This window comes from Chionomys nivalis, chromosome 9, assembly GCF_950005125.1.
Source record: "Chionomys nivalis chromosome 9, mChiNiv1.1, whole genome shotgun sequence".
NCBI lineage: Eukaryota > Metazoa > Chordata > Mammalia > Rodentia > Cricetidae > Chionomys > Chionomys nivalis.
In genome coordinates this window covers 6,403,709-6,429,356 of record NC_080094.1, presented here as the reverse complement: position 1 = coordinate 6,429,356, position 25,648 = coordinate 6,403,709, and the positions used below count along the sequence as shown (strand labels likewise).

Below are 25,648 nucleotides of genomic sequence, written 5' to 3'. Positions count from 1 at the left end.
AGATCACAGATGCACTCATATATAAATATTTCAATATATGCATTAGAAGAGCAGGGTCTTTCAAAAGCACAGTCAGCATCTGAAAACGGAATGTCAAAATAACAAGGTCAATCACGCACAGCCAGGGTCTGCACTTCCATACAAATATGTCCGAAAAGATGCTCCAAGTGACTCTGGCCCAATCCCAGTGCTCTGGAATCTCGGGTTCTTCTCTGCTCTGCTCAGCCTGTCAGTGTGTGGCGGTCACGTGGCACAAATGTCCACCAACAGGACCCAGCCTACAACCACTATCCTTCCTGCTGACCATCGCAGGGAGCAGGAGAGATACCCTGGTAGGGGGGACGGGTGTCCCCACCACATGTAAAGCCACAGGGGGACCTGGGGTACAGGTTCCTGGGCTGGCCTGCAAGCTCACCTCCGTTCTGGTTTCACAGCTTCTCTGGGTGCTAAGACGAACTCCACCACAAGAAAGAAAAAAGTGGAGAGGGGCTGACGGAGTAAACCAAGAGTTCTGCCACTAGTGAGCATCGCACCAGCGGCTGCTGAAGGTGAGCTCTGCCGCTAGTGAGCTCAGCAGTTAAGAGGCTGGAAACCGGCTGTAACCGCAGTTCCAGATGATCTAACGCCCTCTTCAGGTCTCTGGGGGCACTGCACGCACCTGGTGCGTTTATGTCCCTACAGGCAAAACACAGTTCTTACTAAAATAAATAAATGACACAAACGTCCCCTGCTGTGAGAAATCTCCTGTGTTCTGAATAACAGTCATGCCTTTTGATTTGTCACTGTTTGCAGAGCGGTGGGAAAAGCTCTTCTGTATGCTGAGGCTGTCACCAAAGCCTCCTCCCAGCCCCCCCCAGCCCCCCCCCCCCCCGCCTTGTGACTCAGGACTCCTCTGCAAGTGCTGGGTTTCCTTAACAGGAGCACACAGGTCCCCCTTCCGTTGCAGCCTCTGTTCTGACTCATGCCCACTCTCTTCAGATCTCATCTTCCTTGTGAATCTTATGGGAACTACTCTGTCTTCCCTGTGGGCTTCGACACAGAACGCGTGGCTAAGTCAGTTTCTTCTATTAGTTTGTTAAGACACAGATTCACACTGTAGCCCAGACTGGCCTAGAACTCCTAGGGAGCCCAGGCTAGCCTTAAAATTGCAGCAGTTCCCCTAGCTCAGCACTACAGGTGCAGGGATGGCTACAGCATGTGCTAGTGTGCCCAGTTCTGAGTCCGCTGATGAATGACCTGTCATTCTATCTAGTCTTTATCCCTTCCCGTTATCTGCCATCATGTGCACACTGCTGACTGCTTGTCCCTCAAAGATAATTTCAAACAAGGATAGTATATTTATTTACTTGTTATGATTTATTGTGTATATTTATCTTATCTGAGGAGGGGTGCACACGCATGCCTGGTCAGCAGACAGCTTGCAGGAATTGATTCTCTTCTGCTAGCACATGGTTGCAGGGACTCCATCTCAAGTTTTCAGGCAGCAAACAGCTTTACCCATTGAACTATCTTGCCTGGTCAGTGTTTTTCAATTACTTTTTTTTTTCTTTGAGACAGGGTCTCACTCAGTAGCCCTGGCTGCCCTGGAACTTGTGTTGTGACTCAGACTATCCTTGATCAGCCCGCCTCTGCCTCCAGAGTGCTAGGATTAAAGATGTGTGCCACCACCCCTGGCTTTTCAGTTTCTCGTGTTTTAAAGATAAGCTTTTGAAAAGACAGAGCCCTGTCTAGAAACTAGCCAGTTACTTCAATTGTCAGATGCGTCCTGGCAATCAGGTGTGGGGACTGGGAGGTGTGGGGCACCCAGAATAAACTGAAAGTTTGTAAAGGAAGGCTGAGCATAGTGGCACACATTTTAATCCCACACTTGGGAAGCAGAAATAGGTGGGTCTTTGTGAGTTTACGACCTGCCTGATCTACATAGAAAGTTCTAGTCCAGCTGGGAGAAGCTGCTTAGAAGATGGGAACCCTCGTGCTTAGGTGAAATGGAAGCACAAGCTTATTCTAGCCTCTTCTGCAGAGGGGCTGCTCTCTGGCTTGGGGAAAGCTGTCAACTCGGAAAGTCGTGAGGACTCCACTGTCCGAATGTCATCATTAGATCCCAGAGACAGCTGAGCATGGGGCCGGGCCCTGAGCTCTTTCCATAGCCCACACTAAGATAACCCTCACCACCAAGGGTTAGAGTGAAGATGGAGGAGGGCCTGCGGTTCAGAGCCAGGATCTGTCCTTAAAGGAACACGAGTGCAGATGTCTCCTACAGCGTGCCCCTTACTGCTGTTATCCTCGATGTCACAAGGCGAGGGACAGGCAGGAAGGAAGACATGCTGACCACAGCGGAAACACAGCCAGTCCGCCTCATCATGGAATTGCCTTGGCCCGCTGGCTGGGAGTTGTTCATAGTCTTCAAGGGACAAGAATGTGGTGTGAGCCTACGCTGGGCTGCTCAAAGTAGGAACTTCACCTTGTAAAGCAGAAGGGGGGTTTTTTCGTGTGTGTTTTTTTTCCTCCTTCTTCTTCTTTTGTGGTTTTACACAGCAAATGAGTGTCAGGATCCACTTACAGATGAAGTGAAACGTCAGGCATGGAGGCGTGAGGGTGGCCTGTATGTGCTTCTGGCCCCACCTCCCATATCCCTTTCCTTTGACTCTCATCACTTGAAAGGATCTTCTCGACTGTTTCCATGTGTTAGCAAACAGTTCCATAGAATCCAGCTGCTGAGAACCGGCCAGCATGCAGTGACATTGCGTCATCGGGCTCTGGAGCCAGAGATATTAGCTGGAGAGCTCCGAGGAGCCTGCTCACATCACCGACATGAGAGGCACCAGCATCAGAGAGGCTGCACCCAAGGTGAGTGACTGATGAGGCCCTGCGCGCGAGAGGCAGCAGTGGACCCCCTGCTTTGTGTCTTTGCGTCTCTAATAAGGCGAAGGATAAGCATCGGGGGCAGGTGGGTTTGGAATGAGAATGTTTCTCTTTACCAGTTGTTGGCTTCGGGATGGCTGAAAATGACCGGGAGAAATCAGCTGGAGGCAGACAGCTCAAGCCTCCACTGTGTGTCTGTTCACGACCCAGCAAACTCTGTTAGCAAGATGCAAAGCTCTGCCTCTGTGCGTGCCATCTCTGCTCTCCCTTCCTCTGCATCCTGAGTGTGCTTAGTGTGGTCTAAGGATGCTGATCGGCTTGGGGACACATTTCCCTTGAACAGAGAGCGCCTAGACCTTGATTCTACGCTTGTTCAGTCCAGCGAGGATGCTCATAGACTGCCTTTGTGTTCCCCTGGCTGCTGGGGACTCGAGCTTTGGTACAGGCTTCAAGTCTGGGCCACGAAGCAAGAGACATTCCTATGTAGCTTGGCACACTGCTATCCTGAGAAGGGTACCGGGGCTTGAGACACAGCTCAGTAGCTAAAGTACTTGCTATACGGGCATGGGGACCTGAATTCTGTACCCAGCACCCACATAAAAAGCCAGCCACGGTGGAATTCTCCTGTAACCCAGGAGATGGCAAAGTGGAGACAGGAAAGTCCCTGGAGCTCTCTGGCCAGCTTCCCTGAGACAAGAAACTCCAGTTTCACACTCCAAAGTAAGGTGGGTGGGTGATAGAGAAGGATGTCATGACATCTGGCTCACACATCCTTACTGCGCGCGCGCGCACACACACACACACACACACACACACACACACACACACACGGTGATAGAGAAAGATGTCGCGATGTCAACCTCTGGCTCACACATCCTTACTGCACACACACACACACACACACACACACACCTGGTGGGGGTAACCACAGGAAAATGACACTCACAGTTGATGCTTTTCTGTTCCGTCCTATCCTTTCTAAAATTTAATAGAATGATACAGACAAAGGAGAGATGAGGCAGTTGCTAAATGGGGAGGCTACTTGTTGGCATTAAGTATCGGCTGTCATTGTGATGGTAACAAGTGTCAGCTGTGGGATCCGGGGCTGGGTTCTGTGACAGATCCTTATTTAGATAACGTGTAAATAGCTGAGCTGAGGATCTTGCCCTGTGGTTCACTCTGACATTTTTCAAATGAGTGGTTTAGCCAAGCCCCGCGTGTCTTTCCCCCAAAGCCACCGGTTCCCGTGAGTTTCTCCCCCTTCACAGGGCGTCGGGGTGTCCGTTTGTCAATAAGTTGAGGCAGCACAGTCTTTGCTCGCTGTTGTTGTCTGAAAATTAACAGCAGACCCTGCACTCCTCTGTCCAGGCTGGGGCTGTAGTGCAGCAGGTCGAGTGCCTGCGTCACAGGCACAGAGCCCCAGGTTCTGTCCTCAGCCCTGGAGGCACACACCTGTAATCCCAACCCTTGGAGACAAGAGGATGGGAGATTCAAAGTTATCCCCAGCCATGGTACCCAGGCTCCATGAGACCCTGGAGCGAAACAACAACAGGAGATGCTTCATCCCTGTGCCTCCCATCACCCTGATTCTCTGAGCCCACTGGAGCTTCAGACCGCAGCATGCGCCTTCTCCAAGAACACGCTTTTCACCATTTTGGCTGTGATTCATTGGTCTGTTTGTCCAAGCCAGCCTTCATTCCAGAGCCACACATTGTACTCTCTGCCAGGTTTTACGTGTCATTAATCTAGAATGATCCACTTCCTACTTTTCTGTCATGACTTTGTCAGTTCTATTTTATTTTTTTCTGAACCGCAGAGATGTTTTTAAGGCACTTTATTATTTTTTTATTTTTTATTTTTATTTATTTATTATTATTATTATTATTATTTTTGGTTTTTCAAGACAGGGTTTCTCTGTGGCTTTGGAGCCTGTCCTGGAACTAGCTCTGTAGACCAGGCTGGTCTCGAACTCACAGAGATCCGCCTGCCTCTGCCTCCCGAGTGCTGGGATTAAAGGCGTGCGCCACCGCCGCCCGGCCGCAGAGATGTTTTTAAGATCTGAAACTTTATTTTACTTTTGCACCAATTTCTTTCTGCACTTTTTCTACATCACTGCACAATCTGTGGTCTGTGTGTATGCGTGCATGTGACTCACCTGACGTCCTGGGCATCGGTGGCATGCAGTCCACCTGTCTGCTTGCTGCACGTCCCAATAACTAACTGTCGCCACTCTCACTCTCATCTCCCACGTAAGGAAGCTGCCAAACACCCAATGGGTTATCAGTGACCCCACCAAGTCAACCAGGCAGACTGCACCCAACTTTCAGCCGGCTCACTGCGGTCTCACCTTAGACAAGGACAGTAAATTATGTCTATAAATAAGCCAGCTAGTGCTGGGGAAAAGGGGGTGTGGCCTGAACTGTCAGCTCTAGAGAAACTGAAGGAGAAGGACTGCAGTTTCAAGGCCAGCCTGAGCCACACTGACCCTGACTCAAGAAAAGGACAAAAGGGGTGTTTCTCGCTTCGCAGGACCCATGTAATGTCTGCTGCATTATGTCCTATTCATACAACTCTCTAGGAAATATGTCCTGACTCTCAACTCACAGACAGGTTATCCAAACTGGAGCTGTAATCTCAGCTCATCTAAGGCACCCCTTTCTTTCCAGTGTGGTGGTGCCGAGTGGGGGCCCGGTCTTCACCACCTAGGCCTGAGGAGCCTCCAGCTAACTGTAAACTCTGTTTCTGGGGTATCTGTGTAGAAGCATAGAAGCATATAAGCACATGTATTTCTCTTCTCCTCTCTCTCCTCCACCTCTCTCTCTCTCTCTCTCTCTCTCTCTCTCTCTCAATAAGGTCTCACCAATTAGCCCTGGCTTACCTCAAACTAGAGATCTATCTGCCACTGCCTCTTCCTGCCCCTAGAGTGTTGGAATTAAATGCATGCACTGCCACACTCAATGTCATATACTTTTCCCATGTAAATGAGTAGGAGCAGTGAGTTAACTTTGAAGCTTGTTGCATTTGTAATATAATCATCATGTAATATAATACAAGCAACATATAACCTAATATAATCAACATATAATAGAATTAGCATATAATATAATATAATCAACAATGTGCATTAAAAACCAGATCACACTGGTACAGTTAATTGATCTGTGAGTTGGTTTGATCTCATTGTTGTTTAATTGTTTTTTTTAATATTTATTTATTTATTATGTATATAATATTCTGTCTGCGTGTATGCCTGAAGGCCAGAAAAGGGCACCAGACCTCATTACAGATGGTTGTAAGCCACCATGTGGTTGCTGGGAATTGAACTCAGGACCTTTGGAAGAGCAGGCAATGCTCTTAACCTCTGAGCCATCTCTCCAGCCCCCAATTGTTTTGTTTTTTAAATTACATTTTATTTATTTTGTTTGTGTGTGCATGTATGGAGAGTAGGGGTCAATGTCACAGCACGTATGTAACCAGAGGACAGAATCAGTTCTGTCCTTCCACCATGTGGATCCCAGGAATTGAACTCGGGTCCTGAGGCTTGGGAGCAGGAGTCTTTTTTTTTTTTTTTTTTAATTTTGGTTTTTTGAGACAGGGTTTCTCTGTGGTTTTGGAGCCTGTCCTGGAACTAGCTCTTGTAGACCAGGCTGGTCTCGAACTCACAGAGATCCGCCTGCCTCTGCCTCCCAAGTGCTGGGATTAAAGGCGTGCGCCACCACCGCCCGGCGGGAGCAGGAGTCTTTAAGCACTGAACCATCTCACTGGCACTCGGTTGCTTTCTAAACAGGAGTGGTGCTTGAGAGGGTTTTGTTAGGGAAGTGGTCCTCTTCTTTAATGCATATGACATCAAAAACCCTCACTATCATTCAAGACCACTTACCCAATCAGACCCCAAGTTCAAATTTGCCTACCGGAGGAGGCGAATGAGCTGTTTGTATGCTGCCGCTGTGACTGTTCATTGTTTTCTGAGCCAAGGGGGACATGTAAAAATCAATGTGATATTAGCAAGAGGAGAGCCTGGTGACTTCAGCATGCACAGATGCAGAAGGGAGGCGCCCGTGTGCACAGCCCAGCGGTGAACCTGTTGTCTCATTGGTCTCTTGGCTGACTCACCTCCACAGCCACTCAAGAAGTGCTGAAAATGGCTCAGCAGGTAGAAGGTGCTTGCCACCAAGCCTGGTGACCTGGGTTGGATCCCCAGGACACACATGACAAAAGGAGAGAACTCACTCCTGTGAGTTATCCTCTGACTTCCACACATGCGCTGTGATGTATGTCCATGCATGTGCACGCACACGAACACACATACAATAAACACACAGACAGACAGACAGACAGACAGACTAATGGATGGGTGGTAAGTTGTTTAAAGAAGTGCTAGGAACTTGTTCTAAAGGACAGAAAGAGCTGCTGTTGTGGTGCATGCCTGTATTTGCATCACTTGGGAGTCAGAGGCAGGGGGGATCATGTTTGAGGCCAGCATCTGCTACAGAGGAAAGCCTTGCTTCAAAGGGGGTGATATCTTATTTTGACCCCTCTGTATTTCTAAAACTGCCCTATTGTCTGGGCAGTATATGGCATAGCCTGTGACCCCAGAACTAGGGAGGTGGAAACAAGAGAACCAGGAATTCAAAGCCAGTATGGGCAACCTGAGACCCTGTCTCCTCTATCCCCAAAGACAGCTGTGTGCTCACTTGTCTCATAGGGATTTTCAACACATCTTTATCATAATAGTGAAACATCTAACTTCTTACTGTTGCGGCTTCTGTCTCAGGGGCAGCAGCTGTCTTCCCTCTCTACCCTCAGAAAGATCTGGGAAAAGACTTAGAATGAACAGCAAAGCCTTCAATGCCCATGAGGCTGGGTGGGAGGTGACCCAGTGTGACAGACAGCATGGGCATGCCAGCCACTGGCCGGGATAAGGGTGCTTTCAGAGGCTTTGTCTGTGAGGAGCAAGTTCAGCTCAGCCTGTCTTCACTGAGGCTGTAAGCCAGGGATTCCACACTCAGTGCCTGAGAACACACCTCATGTGCAGGTTCATGCGCCTGAAGCTGCAAGAGCCACAGGCCCAGCTGAGCCCACTCCTCAGAACTTCCCTGCTCCCTCCTCCCTTCTCTCAGGCCCCACCTAGAAAGCCTCTTTGGAACTCTATCTAAATCTGCCCCCTACCCCACATACTCCCATCACCCTCTCCCATCTTGTCTTCACACAGCATGACTGGACATTGTTTGACTCCGCTGGGTTCATGGTTGGTGTCTGTTTCTCTCTAGAAAGACATTCTGGGGTTGGGCTGGCCCCAAGCTGCTTACTGTGCTAAAGGGGCCTCAGCAGTGTGTGTGTGTGTGTGTACAGTAGGTGCTCAGTAAATGCCTCCGGGTGTAACAGGCAGTTATTGGGAAGCATACGCAACACAGCCTCACCACAGAGACAGGAGCAGCACTTCCTGGTTGTCAGGTATCTGGGAACAGAAGTCACCCTGGACTCTCAGCTCTTTAACCCCTCCTAAGCCCAGCCTGAGCTCCACTTGACCTGGATTCTTGAGAAATGCCCCCCCCCCTTCTATGGTCACGTGGCCGTTTAGCTTTGCATTGTTAGGATTAAAGTCATGGTCACAAGAACCTTCCCTCTGAGCTTGGCAGCGAGTTCCCCTCATCATCTCATGAAGTGAAATAGTCCAAGCGCAAGACCCCACGAGGAAACACGAGGAGATGTTTTCATGCCTTAACCCTTGACCCGACACAGCGGCTTTGGGCTGCAGGAGTTCTGGGGCAAGAAGACCGAGCTGATGTGGCAGCTAGGTCAGAACAACAGGCAGACCAAATGAACACAGCCATTTCAGGTGCAGCCAGGTGACCTGGCAGGTGTGGTGGACACAGAGAGCCGCCATGGAGATGCAATGACACATTCCAGGCAAAAGAGGGGGCATGCGCAGACCGTGAGCAAAGGCCCTGTGTGGGGAACGGGTGCCCAGAAAGGCTGGGTGCTCAGAGCAGAGGAAAGAAATGAAGAGACTGTCCAGAAATGAGGCTGGAGAGGGGACATCAGTGAGGCAACATAGCCTCGTTTGCTGTGTCAGGACTTCAAAGCTCCAAAGGAAACTACTCACCTACTTAAAGCGGATGCCACCCCCTGATTGATGTTTGAAAACATTCCTTGGGTTGCTAAGCAACAGAAGCTGAGTGAGAAAGGACAGAAACCTAGAGCTGAGCTAGAAAACTCAAGACCAGGGGTTTCACTTCCATTCTGGATAAAAATCATCCTTTGTTCACTGGCATGGAGAAGGATTCATTTTCTCTGAACTTTGGAGGGGAGCATGAGCAGAAGACCAGTGTCCCTCCATCCATTCTATACATACTGAGGGCCTACTGTGTGGCAGTCACTAGTCTGTACATACTGAGGGCCTACTGTGTGGCAGTCACTAGTCTAAGTGCTTCAGAGGAATGAGTGTCTGCTCTTTCACACCCTGTATTTATTGATTCAGAGACAGAGTCTTACTGTGTAGCCCCAGCAGGCCTGCAATTTACTGTGTGTCCAGACTGGCCTTGAATTCGGAGGTCCAATAGCATCTGCCTCCTGAGTGCTGGGATTAAAGGTGCATATCACCAAGCCAGCTCTTCCTCATTATTTCATAGCTAGTTGTTACCACCCATCTATAAATCAACTACACACTCACTGTCTGTCTAGTCTCTTGTTTAATGATCTCTTTCCTCTGGACATTTTCTTTCCTATAGAAGGCATTTTATTTAAAAAAGAAAAAAAGGAAGAAAGAAAAGGGAAAGAAAGGAGAAAGAAAGAAAGAAAGAAAGAAAGAAAGAAAGAAAGAAAGAAAGAAAGGAAAGAAGGAAGGAAGGAAGAAAGAAAGAAAGAAAGAAAGAAAGAAAGAAAGAAAGAAAGAAAGAAAGAAAGAAAAAAGAAAGAAAAGAGAATGCCATCACTATCCCGGAGCTTCCAACAATGGTCAGCATCAGAAAGTTCAAAGGGAAGAGAGCACAGGACGCAGGAATAGAGCGAGATGGGGAAGCAGCCCTGGAAATGCAGTGCAATCCCTTTGAGCTGCAATGACTAAGGGAGGAAATGACAGAGGCCTAGAGGGAGATCACTCTGAAAAGGAGGAAGGGGAGACTGCTAAGAAGGCTGCCTCCGAGGAGAAGACAGCTCTCCAACGTGAGCTGCACAAAAAGGGGAACTACATTTTTCAAGAACCGTTTCCAAACATGTATTGTTCATGAAACGTTTGCTTGGCTCGGAGGATGGCTATATGCTCAGCCCAGAGCAGAAGTGTGGCAAGGCAAAACCTAGGTGTGATCCCATGCCTGGACAACAGCCTTGGCTCCAAGCAGGAGGCTGTGAGACCCCCCGTAGGAGCAAAGTGAACCCCAAAGCTGCTCTTGGCACTCGGGAAGCATTTGTCCATGAGCTTACAGGTGGTAAATGCAAACTATTATGTTCTTTACCTTTGTTGCATTTTTATTGAGCGAAAGAATGTGTGCATGTGTGTGCCATGGCCTGTGTACCTTTGGAGGACAAGTTTCAGGAGGCAGGTCTCTGCTTCCACCACCTGGGTCCTGAGGATTGAACTCAGGGCGTCCGGTCTGACAAGTGTCTTTCCCACAGAGCCATCGTCTCACTGGCCCAGGAGTATGTTTGTTGGTTGCTCTTAGGGGAACAGATGTGGAGAAGAAAGCATAGGGTCTCTGTCCCCAGAGATGAGATGTTTGTCACCTGGTCAACAAGACAAAAAGAAAAAGAAAAAAAGGACTTTGTGGAATGTTTGCTTCAGGTTCAGAATTTAAATTGAACTCCACTGAAAGAGGTATAAAAACACAGGGCAGGGCCAGGCGGCGGTGGTGGATGCCTGTAATCCCAGCACTCAGGAGACAGAGGCAAGCAGATCTCTGTGAGATCAATGCCAGCCTGGTCTACAGAGCAAGTTCCAGGACAGCCAGGATTACACAGAAAAAAACCCTGTCTCAAAAAACAAACACACAAATAAATAAATCGGTCAGTTCCCAATGTTTATATTGCCGGGGTGCTCCATTCTGTGAGTGCTTCTCTGGTGACAGGATCAAAAGCCACTGAACAATGACCAGAGAGGACCGGGCCAGTGGAGTGAGCCACCCGTTAGCCTGTCACTTCCAAAATAATAAACCAGTAAACCGGCGTGAGTGAGCTCACACCAGCCGAAAGTTGACACAGCAGGGTCCCACAGGCCTCCTCGCATCCCTGAAGTGACCGTGGAATACACGCGAAGCCAGTGTGCAAGTGTGAAGCTTTCGAAGCCAGTGTGTGTGCGAGTGTGAAGCTTCCAAAGCCAGTGTGTGTGCGAGTGTGAGGCTTCCGAAGCCAGCGTGTGTGCGAGTGTGAAGCTTCCGAAGCCTGTGTGTATGTGAGTGTGAGGCTTCCGAAGCCAGTGTGCGAGTGTGAGGCTTTGCTTGCCTTGTCATGTATTATTGAATGACTGAGCCAACTTTGAGCTCTCCTTGGTCGCTCCAGTGGAAAAGTCACATCCCTCAGGGGCCTGTCTCTGGTAGGCCAGAGGTTTTTAGGTGTGGCACACAGGTAGTACTTGACAAACATCTACAAATTATGTATAATTTACATTGCATTAATGCATATGAGAAAAAACTAGCTCATCAAATCCATACTTTTAAGAGTTAATATTGATTAAGGAAGTTTAGGGACTTTTATTATTTTGTTTCGTCAGTTTTCCCAACCAAGTATCTTTTTTTTTCTTTTCATTTCCTTTCATTTTCTTTTTTCAGAGGGTCTCACCATGTAGCTCTGTCTGACCTACAACTTGCTGTGTAGATGATGCTGGCCTGGGACTCACAGAGAGTTCCCTGCCTCCACTTCCTGGGTGCTAGAATTAAAGGTGTGCACCACCAGCCCTGGCTCCAACCAAATACCAGGATACACCAAGCGAGAAGTGGGGGTGGCGTTGTCTGTGAGGAGGGAGCAACCAGAACCAGGACAAGGCTGGGCTGTGCTTCAGAGTACCGGGCTAGCCAGGGCTACACAGTAAGACTCTGCCTCAAACAACGACAGCAACATCCTAAGCTTAGACCAAAGGCTCCGAGTACCTGTTTCCTGGCACACACAGTCCAAATAAATAGAAGTGTGCTCAAGCGAGTGGGCAAGACCCACCCCCGCTGGGAGCCCAGTGGCCAAATGTCAAGAAGGAAATGTTTAATTCCTGGTGGTGGCTTGGAATTTTTCTAGGCCACAGTCTTCCTCAAAGAAGGCATTGCCTTCTACACTTGTCGAAGTCTCTGTAAACGTGTGGCTTTTTCATTCAAACCAGCAGGAAGAAGTGACTGCAAGGTAGGTCAGCGTTCACTCCCACCACGAAAATGTCGGTCTAAGTCTGGGTTACGCTATGAACTAGGGGCATTTTCAGAGGGATGCGGAAGATGAGGAAGCAGCCCTCCCTGGGTTTCCCTTTTTCTCCTCTATGCTGCCTCTCAGTCATGTCCACTGGGTTTGTCCCCTTCTTTGTCCTTGGTGTCTCCTGACTAAGCAGCCACCAAGGCTGTCTGCATCCAGACAGACTGGAGGAATCCCAAGGGAAGGTCTGCGGGAATCGCGCTGTTGGTTTCTGTCCAGAGAGACAGGCCAGAGCAGGTGCTGGAGAGCACTGTCAGGCACACGGCCTCTGAATTCCTGCAGCCTCTGTAGAGAGCCAGAGGCCTGGGGCAATTATCTTTGCCTGTGCCGCCTCGTGAGGAGGTTGTGGACACGGATTGTGCTCGTGTCTGTAGAGGATCAAGATGAAGGTGAGTTGTGAGAACCGCCCTCCTTGTCTGACATCCCTTTCCTCTGTGGTGGATTGCCAGGGGCCCTGCACAAAGAGCCTGGGGTCATTTCAGACTGTCTGCTGAACCTCTGGGTAGATTATCGAGGTTTCCAAAAGAATGATACCTTGGGAAACAGATTTGGAAACAAAAGAGTCTATTTTATTTTAAAAGTTACTTTCTGTGTATCCGGGGGAGTATGAGAAAGTCTGAAACTTCAAGCTGAAGAAGGAGGATTGCTACAAGTTTGAGCTAACCTGGGCTACACAGCAAGTACTAAGCCACCTAAGCTACCTAACAAAACCTTGGGTCAAAGACAAGACAAAAGGTGACATTCTGCCCAGTTTTTTTTTTCTTTCTTTTTTTCTCTTTTTGAAAACTTAAATGTCATATTGCATAAAAAGCAATCATGGAGGGAGGGGCCCGGGGCATCCTTTCAGATACACGGCACTGGGTCACTCAGCTCCCTCTGGACAGCTGCTCCTCTTTAACCTCCAGCTACTTTGCACTGCTTTGGAAAAGCAAGGGCAGCAATTCCTTCCAGTGTCCACATCTAGGATGCTGCCAGAGACCACTTGGCTGTTACCTCATCTAAACATCCCCAGTCCCCTTGCTGATGGGATACAGGGCGGGACGAAGCCGACTGGGACAAGGGAGGAGTGGCTGCTCCACGTGAAACAACTGGATATAGCACTGATTCAGAGGGCAAGTTCTGGGCACAATACAGGAAGCTCCTCTGGCTATTCTAAGAGACTCTCTCGGTTCCCTATAATGCATGGAATTTTACGTTAGTGTAAATACAGCTGGGAAAAGATTCTCAATGGAAAGTAACAGAGAAAAAGAGGCTTCAGGGCGAGCAGTGGTGGCACACAGCTTTAATCCCAGAACATTGAAGGCAGAGGCAGGTGGATCTCTGTGAGCTCTAGGCTAACCTGATCTACAGAGTGAGTTCCAGGACAGAGAACCAACACTCAGGGATACTCAGAGAAACCCTGTCTCTAAAAAGGAAGAAGAAAAGAAGCTGCTTCGTGCTAGGCCTGGTGGCACTGGCTTGTAACCCAGTTACTTGGGTGGTGGAGGCAGAAATATCACAAGTTCAAGGCCAGCCTGAGCATCTAAAGGAGACTCTGTCTCAAAATAAAAAAGTAAAGGACGGTTGGAGCCTGAGGAGCTCTGGGTCCCAGGTCAGAATCTCAGTACAGAAAAACAAAAAGAACGTGGGAGAAGGGTTGGGGGGAGGAGCAAGTAAGCTCCTTTCTACACCATAGGATGGTGATGAAATACAAAGAAGGAAGGAGAGACAATGGGAAGACGGACTCAAAGAGGACTGGGAAAGGCGGGTGTTGGAGAGAGAGGTGGAAAGAGGGGGTCTGCTGGCCTGCTATCCCCCTATAACTGCGGACCTCATGGGATAGCACCAAGGATGAGAAAGTGAGCACATGGCTCCTTCAATCGTGCCATGAATGTCACTATGTCCTGCTACTACAGTCCAGCTCATGTGTCCCATGTGTCAGGCGCTCCTGCTACCTGAGCTACCTCCCCTGCTGGATCTTTGTGCACAAGACCCAAAGCATCATGCATCTGCTGCAGGAGGGGAGAGTGTACAGCGCAGCCTCCTGGGCGGCCTAGAGCCTCGCCTGTCCTTCCCAGACCGGCCAAGTCTTCCAGTGTAAACAACTTGAATATTCATGCACCAGCAGGTTTAGTCTGTGGGAGTAAAGGGTCTCAAAGTCCAGTGATTCTCGGGGTTGAGACCGTAGCTCGGTGGTAGTGTGTGCTTTCTAGGGTAGCAGGAGAGCCTCAGTTCAGATTCCCAGCGTCCACTGAAAAGCCAGAGCATGTCTATAATCCCAGCATGGGTCAGTGGGCAGGGACAGGAGGATCCCCAGAGCTTGCTGGCTAGCCAGTCTAGTGAAATCAGACCCTGTCTAAAACCTAAGGGGGGGGGGTGCCTTGAGGAAGATACCCGAGGTAAGTGGCTCCTCCACACACGTGACGATTTTCTCCCTCTTTTTGCTCAATTACAACAAGTGACGTTGGATGGCATTCACAATCACAGGGAGGCTGTGGGATTAGGTGACTTTCGCAGAATCGCTTTGCTACAGCTCCTCAGAGCACCCAACCCTCCTCCTGTCCCCTGTCTGAATGTCACCTTACATCAGAAGCGGTACCCCAAGGATGCTCTGCTTCTTCCTCGGGGTCCTTCCTCCTCCGCAGCCTTCCCTTTGCAGAGAATGTGGGTGTGGGTGGGAGCTCGGAGGCGGTAAAGAGGTTTTGACTTGGAAAGTTTCCTTTCTTCTTTTCTAAACATAATGTACCTTTCTTAATGATGGAAAATAAGCATTCTCGGTCCCCTGGGTAAGGGCGTCTGCTCTGCTCTGATCCTTCCTAGCTGAGCTTTGCATCCCCATGATGTGAACTATCCCCAAGCTTAGCTTTCTAGTCAAGATATCTAGTGAACCCTTTGGAGACCTCGTTTCTGGGACTTCCCATTTCCCACCCGTGTACAGTATATGTGTTCTTTTATTTAATGTTATGGTGTGTATATGATGTTGGGGGTCTATCTGTGCCATAATTTGGGTGTGGAGAGCAGATGACAACTTCGTAGAGTAGATCCTCTCGTTTATCTGGGTTTCTGGGCTCAGACTAACATCATCAGGCTTACACAGGAAACACCTTTACCTGAGCCATCTCGATGGCCAGTGTATGCTACTTTACCTTTATATTTTATTTTATGTATACAGGTGTTTGGCTGTGTATATGTATGTGCACCACATATGTGCCTGGTGCCCATGGAGGTCAAAAGAGGGCACTGGATCCCCTGGAGCTGGACTTTAAATGTTTGTGAGCCATCATTGGGCGCTGGGGATTGAACCTGGGTCCTCTGGGAGAGCAGCAATTACTCTAAACCGCTGAGCCATCTCTCTAGCCCTGTAGTTTATTTTTCTTTTTAAGGTGTAATTTCAATTAAATATCCTTTCATGGTCCAAAAAAGGGAAGTGTGAGTGAGCCCTTTACCTTCCCTAAAAACTAAGAATTCTTGAAAATGAGCCATGGTGCCGGCGAGACAGAAGCGGAAACGTTCAATGTGGCCGTGGGTCAGAACTGTAGTTCAAAAGGGGCCTGTGCTCACCCTGCTGCCCTGGTCCTCCCACCCTGCAGGGACTGCTGTTGTCTGAGCCACTCTCTCCTTTGCTGTCTCCTGCTGTGGGCTCACCACGTGCAAGATCCCTCCAGTGTCTATGGCTTCAGCGGAAGCCATTGCATGACTTTCCCGTCCCCAGCTATGAACTCTTTTATTTTAGAGGCAGAGGAGTCTGGGGACAGGAACATTTTGTGAAGGATAAAACAAACAGGAAGCAGAATTGGGCCCCATCATGCTGGCTGAGCCCAAAATTGGAAAGAGGGGAGGAAGGAAGAAGAGAAGGTTCCAAAATGGAGGGACAATCAAGGACTTTGCGGAGTCCTGCCTTAGGCACGGGTGCTCACAGCCCATGGGTGCTGACTTTCACCTCCAGGAGAAGCAGGCCAGGCCTTAAAAGCCCAGTCATGGGTGGGCTGTGCAGCACACTGCTTCCCCTGATCCCCTCAGAGGTATATTACTGACTATTCATTGTTATTATTACTGTATGTAGGTATGCATGATATGCATGATGTATGTATGTGGGCGCACATACTGTGGCATGCATGTGGAGGTCAGAGAATTCTGTGGAGTCAGTTCTCTCCTTCTGCTACTTTCCGGGGATCACACTAAGGTCACAGGCTTGATGGCATTTGCCATCCCCGGCTCAGCCATCTCCACAGTCTGCTACTTCACTTTTCTCATTCCTCTGGCTCAGCCCTTTGAGAAGCAAAGTGACTCTTTAAAGTTGGCCTGTGACACCACAGCCCCCACCTTGCCCACGTGTCTTATAGCTGTGGCGCTCACAGAACGGTTTCTTGCCCAGAGCCTACCTGCCATCTCTTTGTTTTACTTCAGTGCTAGCGTGGAGCCCAGGGCCTTGTGGGTGCCAGGCAGCTCCTACCAGAGAGGCACAGTCCCAGCCTCTGGTCATTCTTAAACTAGCTCATTCTAGTTTTGAACTCATTTGGCAAATTAGACTTACGTTGAGGGAGCAAGCTATGAGATGTGACAGTGACAGCGTCCAGGGCCCAGATCTGAACCCGGATGGACGGTCTCGGCTAGGTGATCATGGGTACAGAAGTCCCTTAACCTCCCCTGGTCTTAAGTGCCTCAGAACTCTCATAATGAGGCCAACCAGACAGACTTCCAGACCCTGTCCCCAGGTCTGACCCTTGACTTTCTGCATTTTTGTCCCTTCCATAAACTGGGAGGGGGAAAGCTGAGGGGCAGGCTCCTGTCGTGCAGGAACCATACCTGCCCAGCCTGCAGAGGGGATTCGGGGTTAGGTACAGGGAAGATGAAGATGCCAGGTGGAGCTGAGGCTGCGCCTGGCCCTGCTTGGAGCCAGGAAAGGATGCTTCCACATTTCCCTGGCTTCGGTGAAGGTAGGACAGATGTGGCTTCTCAGTTTGCCCAGCGCGAGCCTCCTGCTGGTAGATATCTTTCCCACCTTCCTGCAAGGTCCTCTCCCAGTGGACCTCGCGCTTCCCCAGTCTTTCCCTGCAGCCTGGGAAAGCAGGCTCCACCCACTCTGGGCATCCTTTAGGCTATCTGCCTTGAATTCCGTACACCCCACCTAGCCACGAGGTATAAATAGTAGCCCCGACAGAAATCAAAGCCCTGATGATTATGTATGGCCTTCCGGCTGTTCCAATTCCTTTAACGCCTCCATTAGTGCCCCCACACACACCCTCGCTTGGGGCTTCAAGTCTCTCTTCCTCTGCCTTCCTCTGCAGACAGGCCCTCCCACTCATCCTTTACCTGACTAAGCCCCGCCCCCAGAAAGCCACTGTCCCAGAAAACTTTCCCCACCTTTCCTACCACAACTTGCCCTCGGCAGGCCTGGCTTCTTCCAATTTCCCCTTTTTTCCCCCATCACACTCATAAAACCTCTCATCTACTTCTATGGATCCGACGTTTACTTCTGTGGAAGCTGAATAGAAACAAGCCGTATCCATAAGATACATTAGTAGATCAGGGACTGTCGCGTTTACCACGGTGCCTTCAGAGAGATTCTGGCAAGGGTATATTCATATTTGCATATGTCCTGGTGAGTGAGTGGATGGATGGATGAATGGATGGATGGATGGATGGATGAACGGACGGACAATTTCCCAGGTCTCCAGCTGATCAATCTCCTCCTCCAGCTAAATAGAGTTTGTAAGCTGATTCTTCCGGGTCCTTCCTCCCTGCCCAATGAGGTCACCCCTCCTGCTTCTGCCTTCCAAATTCATGTCTCTTCTGTTTCCTTACTGTTGATTGGATATGAGCATGTGTAAGTGGCCATAAAAAGGCCCATCTGAGGAGGAGGACCTAGTCAATGAAGGTGGGCAGAGGGCCTGTGGGCAAAGGGAGAGACATGTATGAGGTCACACGGGAAGGCTTGAGGATGTGTCAACAGGGGAGCTAGAGGAACTGGAAAATGACGAGTTGTCCAGATGGTCACACATTTCTCCCACACTGGGCGTGGTGGCACACATCTGTAACCCCAGAATTTAGGAGGTAGAGACAGGGTGAAGCGCGATCCTATGGGTGGGAGAGAAACATCCAGTCACAACAGGACCAGAAGTTCAGTTCTTTAGGGACTATAGACCAGCATGGGCCATGTGAGATCCTGCCTCAGAACCATAGCGGCTATAGTGATGACTCAGAGGTTAGGAGCAATGGCTGTTCTCCCAGAGGTCCGGATTTGATTCCCAGAACACATAGGTGGCTCATAGCTGTGACTTCAGTTCCAGGAAGATACAATACCCTCTTCTGGTTTCCTCAGATGTCAGGCATACACATGGTGCACAGATAAACACATGCAGGAAAAACACCCATCAAAATAAAGAATAAACTAAGAATTTTCTAAAACAAATAAAATCATAAAATTCAACCTAGCAAGAAAGGAATGGACATGACACTTGTTTAAAAAATTTTTTCACAGGGCATGGTGGCGCATGCCTTTAATCTCAGCACTTGGGAGGCAGAGGCAGGCAGATCTCTACGAGTTTGAAGCCAGCCTGGTCTACAGAGTGAGTTCCAGGATAGTCAAAGACACACTAGAGAAACCCTGTCTCGAAAAATCAAAAGAAAAAATTCATAAAAACAAGAATGAAAAGGAAAACCTTGGAGCCAGTAAGAAGACTCAGTGGGTAAAGGTGGTAAGGGGATCTCCTGCCTTGCCTGGTGACATGAGTTATACCTTAGAGACCCATTCTGTAGAAAGAACTGACTCCCGGAAATTGTCCTCTGACCTTCACAGGCATGCTGATGTACACATGCAACCACAAACACGCACACACATACAAAAAAAAGGTTTTCAAGTATTAAAATAAGAACATCATAAGAAACAGAGATAAACTGTCATGTAAGTATCCATGCCGACGTCTCCAGATTAACACCCTATTAAAGAACAGCTTGCGAGTCACCCTCTCATACCACTGGACTTCTGCCAGGTTCCATGGCTGTGGCTGCCAACAGCTTCCATATGTTAATTTCAAAAGACTGAGCATGGCAGTGCCAGGAGCCTGGGTGCACAGTGAGGACTTGCTGCTGTTGTCATAGGGGCTACTGTGTCTCCTCTTCCTCCGTGATGAACTGGCCATGACTTGCCCTGATGGATTTGCCCATAGGGCCTGCCATAGGTCCTTCATGTGGGAGTCCAATTCTGCATAGAGGAAGGCAGCCTCTACAGGGTGAGCCCTGAGCTGAAAACTGGTCGTGCATTTGAAAGATGCTGGTAAAAGAGTGTCCTGGGCAAATGGAATGACAAGGGATGGTTCCAAACTAGGAGCATCATGGAAAAGTCAAGAGACAAAATGGTTAGAAGACCAGCAATGAGGGCAGGAGTAGCAGGCCTGAGGGACGACCACGGGGGCCTCAAAGCCACCACCAGGAACTTAGCTGGCATCCTAAAAAGTAGTTGTGAATGATCTGAGTTTGTGCATCCATGTGTGTGTGTGTGCGTGTGTGTGCATGCGTGTGTGTGCGTGTGTCTAGAATATTACAGGAAGAGATCCATTGAATCCAAAGGTTATTAGATCTCTCTGACCCTCTATTTTCCTACCTGTAAAATGGAGACAAGACAGCCCATGTCTGAGACTTCTGGAATTTGTGATATAAAATGTCTGAGCACTCAATAGAAAATAGGGCCTTGTTCCATATAATCCGCTGTATTCCTAGGATCCCCACGTGTGTTTCATTCCTCTTCTGGTGTTCTTGTTGCTGGTGTTTTGTTTTGTTTTGTTTTGACTTCTTGAGACAAGGTTTTCTATAGGCCAGGATGAACTTGAACTCCCAATTTACCCGCTCCTACCTCCCCCAGCTGGGATGACAGACATATGCCACCTTGTCCTGTTAGCTTCCTTCTTCTTGTGCAGCAAACTTGGTCTCTGTTATTAAAATTTGGTGACCTAGGCTCGGGGCATTTTTGTTGCTTACCTAGCATACTTGAAGCCCTAGGTTCCGTCTCCAACACTGCCACTAATTAATTAATTAATCGGGAAATCGTAATCATCGATCACTTGCTGTTTATAAAGAACCACAATACAGAAGGGACTCGAACTGTGGCATATTAGAGGTCACTTTGCTTTTGAAGATGTGGCCAGGGGCAAGCAGTCAGCTGCAGGAAACCATATGTCAGGAATGAGGCAACTGCTATCGATCCAGGACAGCTGTGGGTGCCCCATGGGGCAGATGCTTCCTGGCTCGGGTGATCCTAAAAACCCATTGTTCTCTGGAAACACCCCCACCTCTCTGAATGTCCAGTCCCAGAAGAAGCCACTGCTGTCTGGACAGTGTGGCTCAGCTGCTTTCAACAACTGCTCTGTGACACCCATGGTGAACCAGATAGATCCTGCACGAATCCGTGACAGGCCTCCCCGCCAAAGCACTTTGGATACATTTCCTAAGAACTGTGAAGGGTGAAGGCCAGCTTTTGTTTTCCATTTTCCCAAAATAGATGGTTAAGTTGTAATTCTCTCTCTCTCTCTCTCTCTCTCTCTCTCTCTCTCTCTCTCTCTCTCTCTCTCTCTCTTCCCCCTCTGTCTCCTGAGACAGGGTCTTACCTCATAACCCATGTCCTAGAACTTAGCGTGTAGCCCAACTTACAGTAACCCTGCCTCAGCCTCCTGACTGATGGAATCACTAAGTAGCTTTCAATGAAGTAAATTTGTGAATCTCCTACAGATTTAGTAAGTTGCCAGGCGCCGTGGCTCACACACACAATGCCTGTACTCAAGCGGTGGAGACAGGAGGATCAGGAGCTCAGCCTGGGTTATAGAGAACCATGTTTACAAAACAAACAAATTTTAGAAAGTATTCCTGTCACTTCACTAAGTCCTAGCCTTTAGTCAACTTTCCATGAGAGTCCATAACCCTACTCTATTGGAATAATCTGTTATTTGCCACTTACCTGTAAGCCTGGGTATTTAGCATGTGTTTTTTGCTTAATGTTCTTGTTGGTTGGAGTCCTATTTTTGTGTATGTTATTACCCCACTCCCTTCAGCACATCATCCCAACTGATTTCCGCAGGCCTCCAGGTGAAACATTGATGTCCCATTCCAGGACCATGGACCAGCATCTTCTGGTCCTCTCTTTGAACATTCTCTTTAAATATTGCTTAAAAAGGTTGGCACGGTTAACACAGAAAATGCCCTCGTCTCCCTCTCTAGACAAAGCTAGGTGTCCATGCTCCAGCGTTTTACCTGCTAAAAACTTGACAGTTACAGCAGCGTGGCTCCACTCTGGTCATCATCCCAGTGAAAGGTTAATGTGGACCCTGGGGACACAGCTGAGGGTGAGGAGGGTGTGCACCGTGCTCTTGTGGGACACAGGCAGAGAGGTGGTTATCCTCTGTGAGTTAAAGATGAACATGAACTCGGAAAGATCCCAAACAGATGGGAAGAACCAGTTTGGTTTGCAGGGCGACATCCGAGACTCCTCTTTCGCAGGAAGTGACATTGAAGGAGAATCTAGAAGCCTGTGTGGGGTTTCAGTGGGTAAAGAGTGACTTGAATGTTTGGGGAAAGAGGGACAAGCAAATGGACGCCACTGCAATCCTCAACAAGGGTGATCATGGGAGACTGGTGGGGAGTGTGGGGGACAGAAAATTGCCAAGGGCCTGGAAGGTTCTGGATCCCAAGGATACCAGGGCACTAAGGGTTGGTAAGCGGGGAGTGACATGACCGAAATTAATGTTTCTTAAATCTCGGTGCCAGATGACAGTAGCATTCGGTAAAAGTTCGCAGAGCTTCTGAAGGAAGATCTGTTACCTTAAGAGAAGGCAGCCAGAGTACAGGAGTGCCAAGCCCGTTCTCTGCTTTTCAACTCAGTATTGGAAAGTCCCTCAGCTTGTGGGTCACCGTGGGGGACAGGGGAAATCCTCAGGCATGCAATGGCTCCACAGGGCCCATTACCTGTCTGGAAGAATGAATTCAAGGTAGGGTAAGCGGGGAGGTGACCCACTGCCCAGGATGAATGGAAGCCAGCGCATCATCATATAGCCTGCAAGTACAGTTTTAAGAAAGGGCTTATTAGGGCTGCTCGCCTTGGGTTTGGGGGTGCAGGCAAAGCATCCCAGAGGCTGCGGCATCACCAGAAACCCTGAGGAGGGGAAGGATAAGGGCCAGCGCCTCTCAGGAGGGGTATGAAAGCAGCCTGGAGGCTTGCTTGTGCTGCAGTGTCTTGGTGGCTTGGTGCAGCCGACAGCCACAGTGACAACACATTCATTCTCTCCCCCTAGACCCTGTTGGCCAGGGCGCTTTACGACAATCATCCTGATTGCTCCGATGAGCTGGCTTTCTCCAGAGGGGACATCCTGACCATTGTGGAGCAGAACGTGCCAGAAAGCGAAGGCTGGTGGAAGTGTCTGCTCCATGGGAGGCAAGGCCTGGCTCCTGCCAACCGCCTCCAAGTCCTCAAAGAGAACCCTGCAGACAGAGCCTGTCCCCTGCTCCTTAGAGGCCTGGACACAGATCTTACCAGCTCAGAGGCGCTCTATCAGGTGCCCAGCTTGTTCTGCCCACCACCCCCGGGGCCCGTGTATGAGCAGATGAAGAGCTGGGTGGAGGGGCCACCTCCAGCTACTGCCCAAGTCTACGAATTGCCTGCCTCACCTTCCAGTGCCAGGATCATCTGTGAAAAGACTCTGACCTTCCCCAAACAGGTGAGTTTGTCTCCAAGGAAAGCACAGTAAAGGGTACGTGATACCCAGCGGCGTCGATATACCCCAATTATTGCCATTTATCAGATCAAATGTGCAAGACAGGACCTCAGAGCCCTGTCGAGCATGGCTAAGGCTCGACCCATTTCGTTCACACTCAGCATCCCTGCACCTGCCCAGCTCACCAAAACTGGCCATCCTGTGCTGTCAGTTGAAGGCCTACTGAGGTGTGTTGAGGAGCCTGTGGGCTACCCCACACCACAGAGACCACTAGGGACAAGAGGGACAAGTGACGGGTTAATTCACAGCATGTCAAAGGCAAAGCACTACGCACTGCGTTCAAGGCATGCATCAGTCTCCACCATTTACTTCTAGAATTGCTGTAGAAACAACACAAGAAGACAAATAGAGATCAGGAGGGGTGTGGTCACTCTGGTGCCAGGAGATGGGGAGGGGGTGTGGTCATTCTGGTGCTAGGGAAAACCCAGAGGTCCCCAAGTGTTTGCATGGGAGGAGGTCAGTTACAACATTATTAGAAGTTTTTCCCCACGCTCACTTATTTATTTGGGAGCAGAACATGCCTGGGCCACGGCCCATGTGTGCAAACCAGAGGACACTTTCAGGAGCTGGTCCTCTCCCTTACTCCGTGTGCAGGTCCCAGGGATCAAACTCAGGTCCACAGGCTTGGTGGCAAGTGTGTCTATCTACTGATTCATTCGTACCCCACCCCCATCCTCTGCCCAAGAAAACCGTCTTTTGTCCCTGTCACCGTGGCAAACAACTACATAGAAATAAGAAATGGATTGTTTCTATGCAGCTGTTCTAAAAAGGAAAACAGAATCCTTTAGCCAAAGACTAGGCAAGATAACAAAGAAACAAAAAACCCAAAAATTCTGTATGTCTGTGTGTGTGTCATGTGTGTGTATGTGTATGCAGGTGCACATGTGTGTATTGTATAGTGTATATGTTTGTGCATACAGGGATACATGTTTATGTTATTGTATACAGGTGTGTGTATGTATCGTGTGTGTATGTGTACGCAGGTGCACGTGTGTGTGTGTGTAGTGTGAATGTGTTCATATATGCAGGTATACATGTGTATGTGTTATTGTATACAAGTGTGTGTGTGTGCGCATGCATGGTGTGCATATAGGCGGGAAAGACCTAGAACCCACATAGGTAGTTCTCCTCAGGAAGCAGAATTGAGAAAAGAGAAAATTAAACAAGGTAATGAGCAGGGACCTTTGTTTTATTCTGTCCCGTGTTTCCCAGCACCTAGCATGAGGCAGGTCCGCAATCAACATTTCATGACCAAACAGATCAGGAACTGATGGGTGTCCATGGGACACATGTGGCACCTGTGAATTCTGCAAGCAGGGGGAAGGAGCTTGGGGTCTTAAGTAAGGAGAGGAATTAAAAGGAAACAGGAGAATGATGACGTGGTGTTAGCCCCACAACCCTGGCCTGGGACTGAAGCTTGGTTGGTGTGGTGCTTACCTAGCATTCTTGAAGCCCTGGGTCTATCCCAAACACTGCACAAACCGGGCCCAGTGGAGCACCCCTGTACCCCAGCACTCAGGAGATGGAGGCAAGAGGACCAGGAGTTCAGGGCCAACCTCAGCTATAGAGTGAATTTGAGACCAGCTTTTGCTACCCAAAGCCCTGTCTCACAAACAACAAACAAACAAAAGCTCACTGGCCTCGGCGTTCAAGGACCATAGGCATCCTCTGACATCTGACACTTGGCAGTCTACCCACTGCCCTTGGCCACGCGGCCAACAGTTGTCTTAGAGAAGTGAGCGGAGAAAGACCGCTGCCTCTGACGTGTGGGTGGGGCAGGACCCCAGAACTCGCTCACACCTCAGCTCCCTCCTCTCCAGCTTCCAGCAGTGCCTGGAACAGAACACTAATCCTTTCAAAATGTGAATACTTCAGATTCCTCAACTCCCTAAGCTGTCGGGCAGCACAAACAGTTACCACACACAGGCACTGGCTGCAGACAGCAAGGGGATACAGTGTGAGCCTCCTACCACTGGTCCCTTGACCTCCACAAGTGCACGATGACACCCATGTGTGTGCACTGCTGTAAGTCATTAAAATGTGGAAAAGAAGTCATGCCAGCCAGTTTGAATTTCCTTCCAAAACTACTAAAATGTTAAAAAAAAAAAAAGATAAAGGTCTGTCTGACTCTCCTCAAAAGAATAGCATATGTGATGCCCACTGATGCCCACTGATGCTCACTGACACCCACCAATGCCCACGGATGCCCACTGTTGCCCACTGATGCTCACTGACACCCACTGACGCCCACTGACACCCACTGATGCCCACTGATGCTCACTGATGCCCACTGATGCCACTGACACCCACTGTTACCCACTGACACCCACTGACACCCACTGATGCCCACTGATGACGAGCCTCCCCAGTGCCCAGCACAGGTCCAGGCTCCACTGTCCCCCTGGAAACTGACACAGTGTGAGGGAACGTGAAGTTCACATTGCAGCTTAACTCAGAGGATGGGTGCTGTGTGTGCAAGGAAGGTCTGTCCTTGAGGCCTGTCGGCAGTCTATATCCTTCCGGGAGGGCCCCTGTGGTGACCAAGAGAAACCACAGTGACTGAAGGGGAACTCGGGTCCTCTGTCCCTGAGCAAGCTCTCCAGGGACCACAGAAAATACCCAAGGAATGTCCCTGCCTTCTTTCCTTCAGGTTCCCTCTTTGT

At 49.3% G+C, this 25,648-nt stretch overlaps 1 protein-coding gene across 1 annotated transcript in view; it reads left to right on the top strand.

The window, feature by feature from the left end:
- Window positions 1–2,787: 2,787 nt before the first annotated feature.
- The window catches only part of Cass4 (Cas scaffold protein family member 4), a 38,122-nt gene continuing 15,261 nt past the window's right edge, over window positions 2,788–25,648 (top strand). The window contains exons 1-2 of the mRNA XM_057781103.1: window positions 2,788–2,847; window positions 22,506–22,928. Of these exons, the coding sequence (XP_057637086.1) occupies window positions 2,812–2,847; window positions 22,506–22,928 (459 nt within the window). The 5' untranslated portion in view covers window positions 2,788–2,811. The remainder of the gene's footprint in view (window positions 2,848–22,505; window positions 22,929–25,648) is intronic.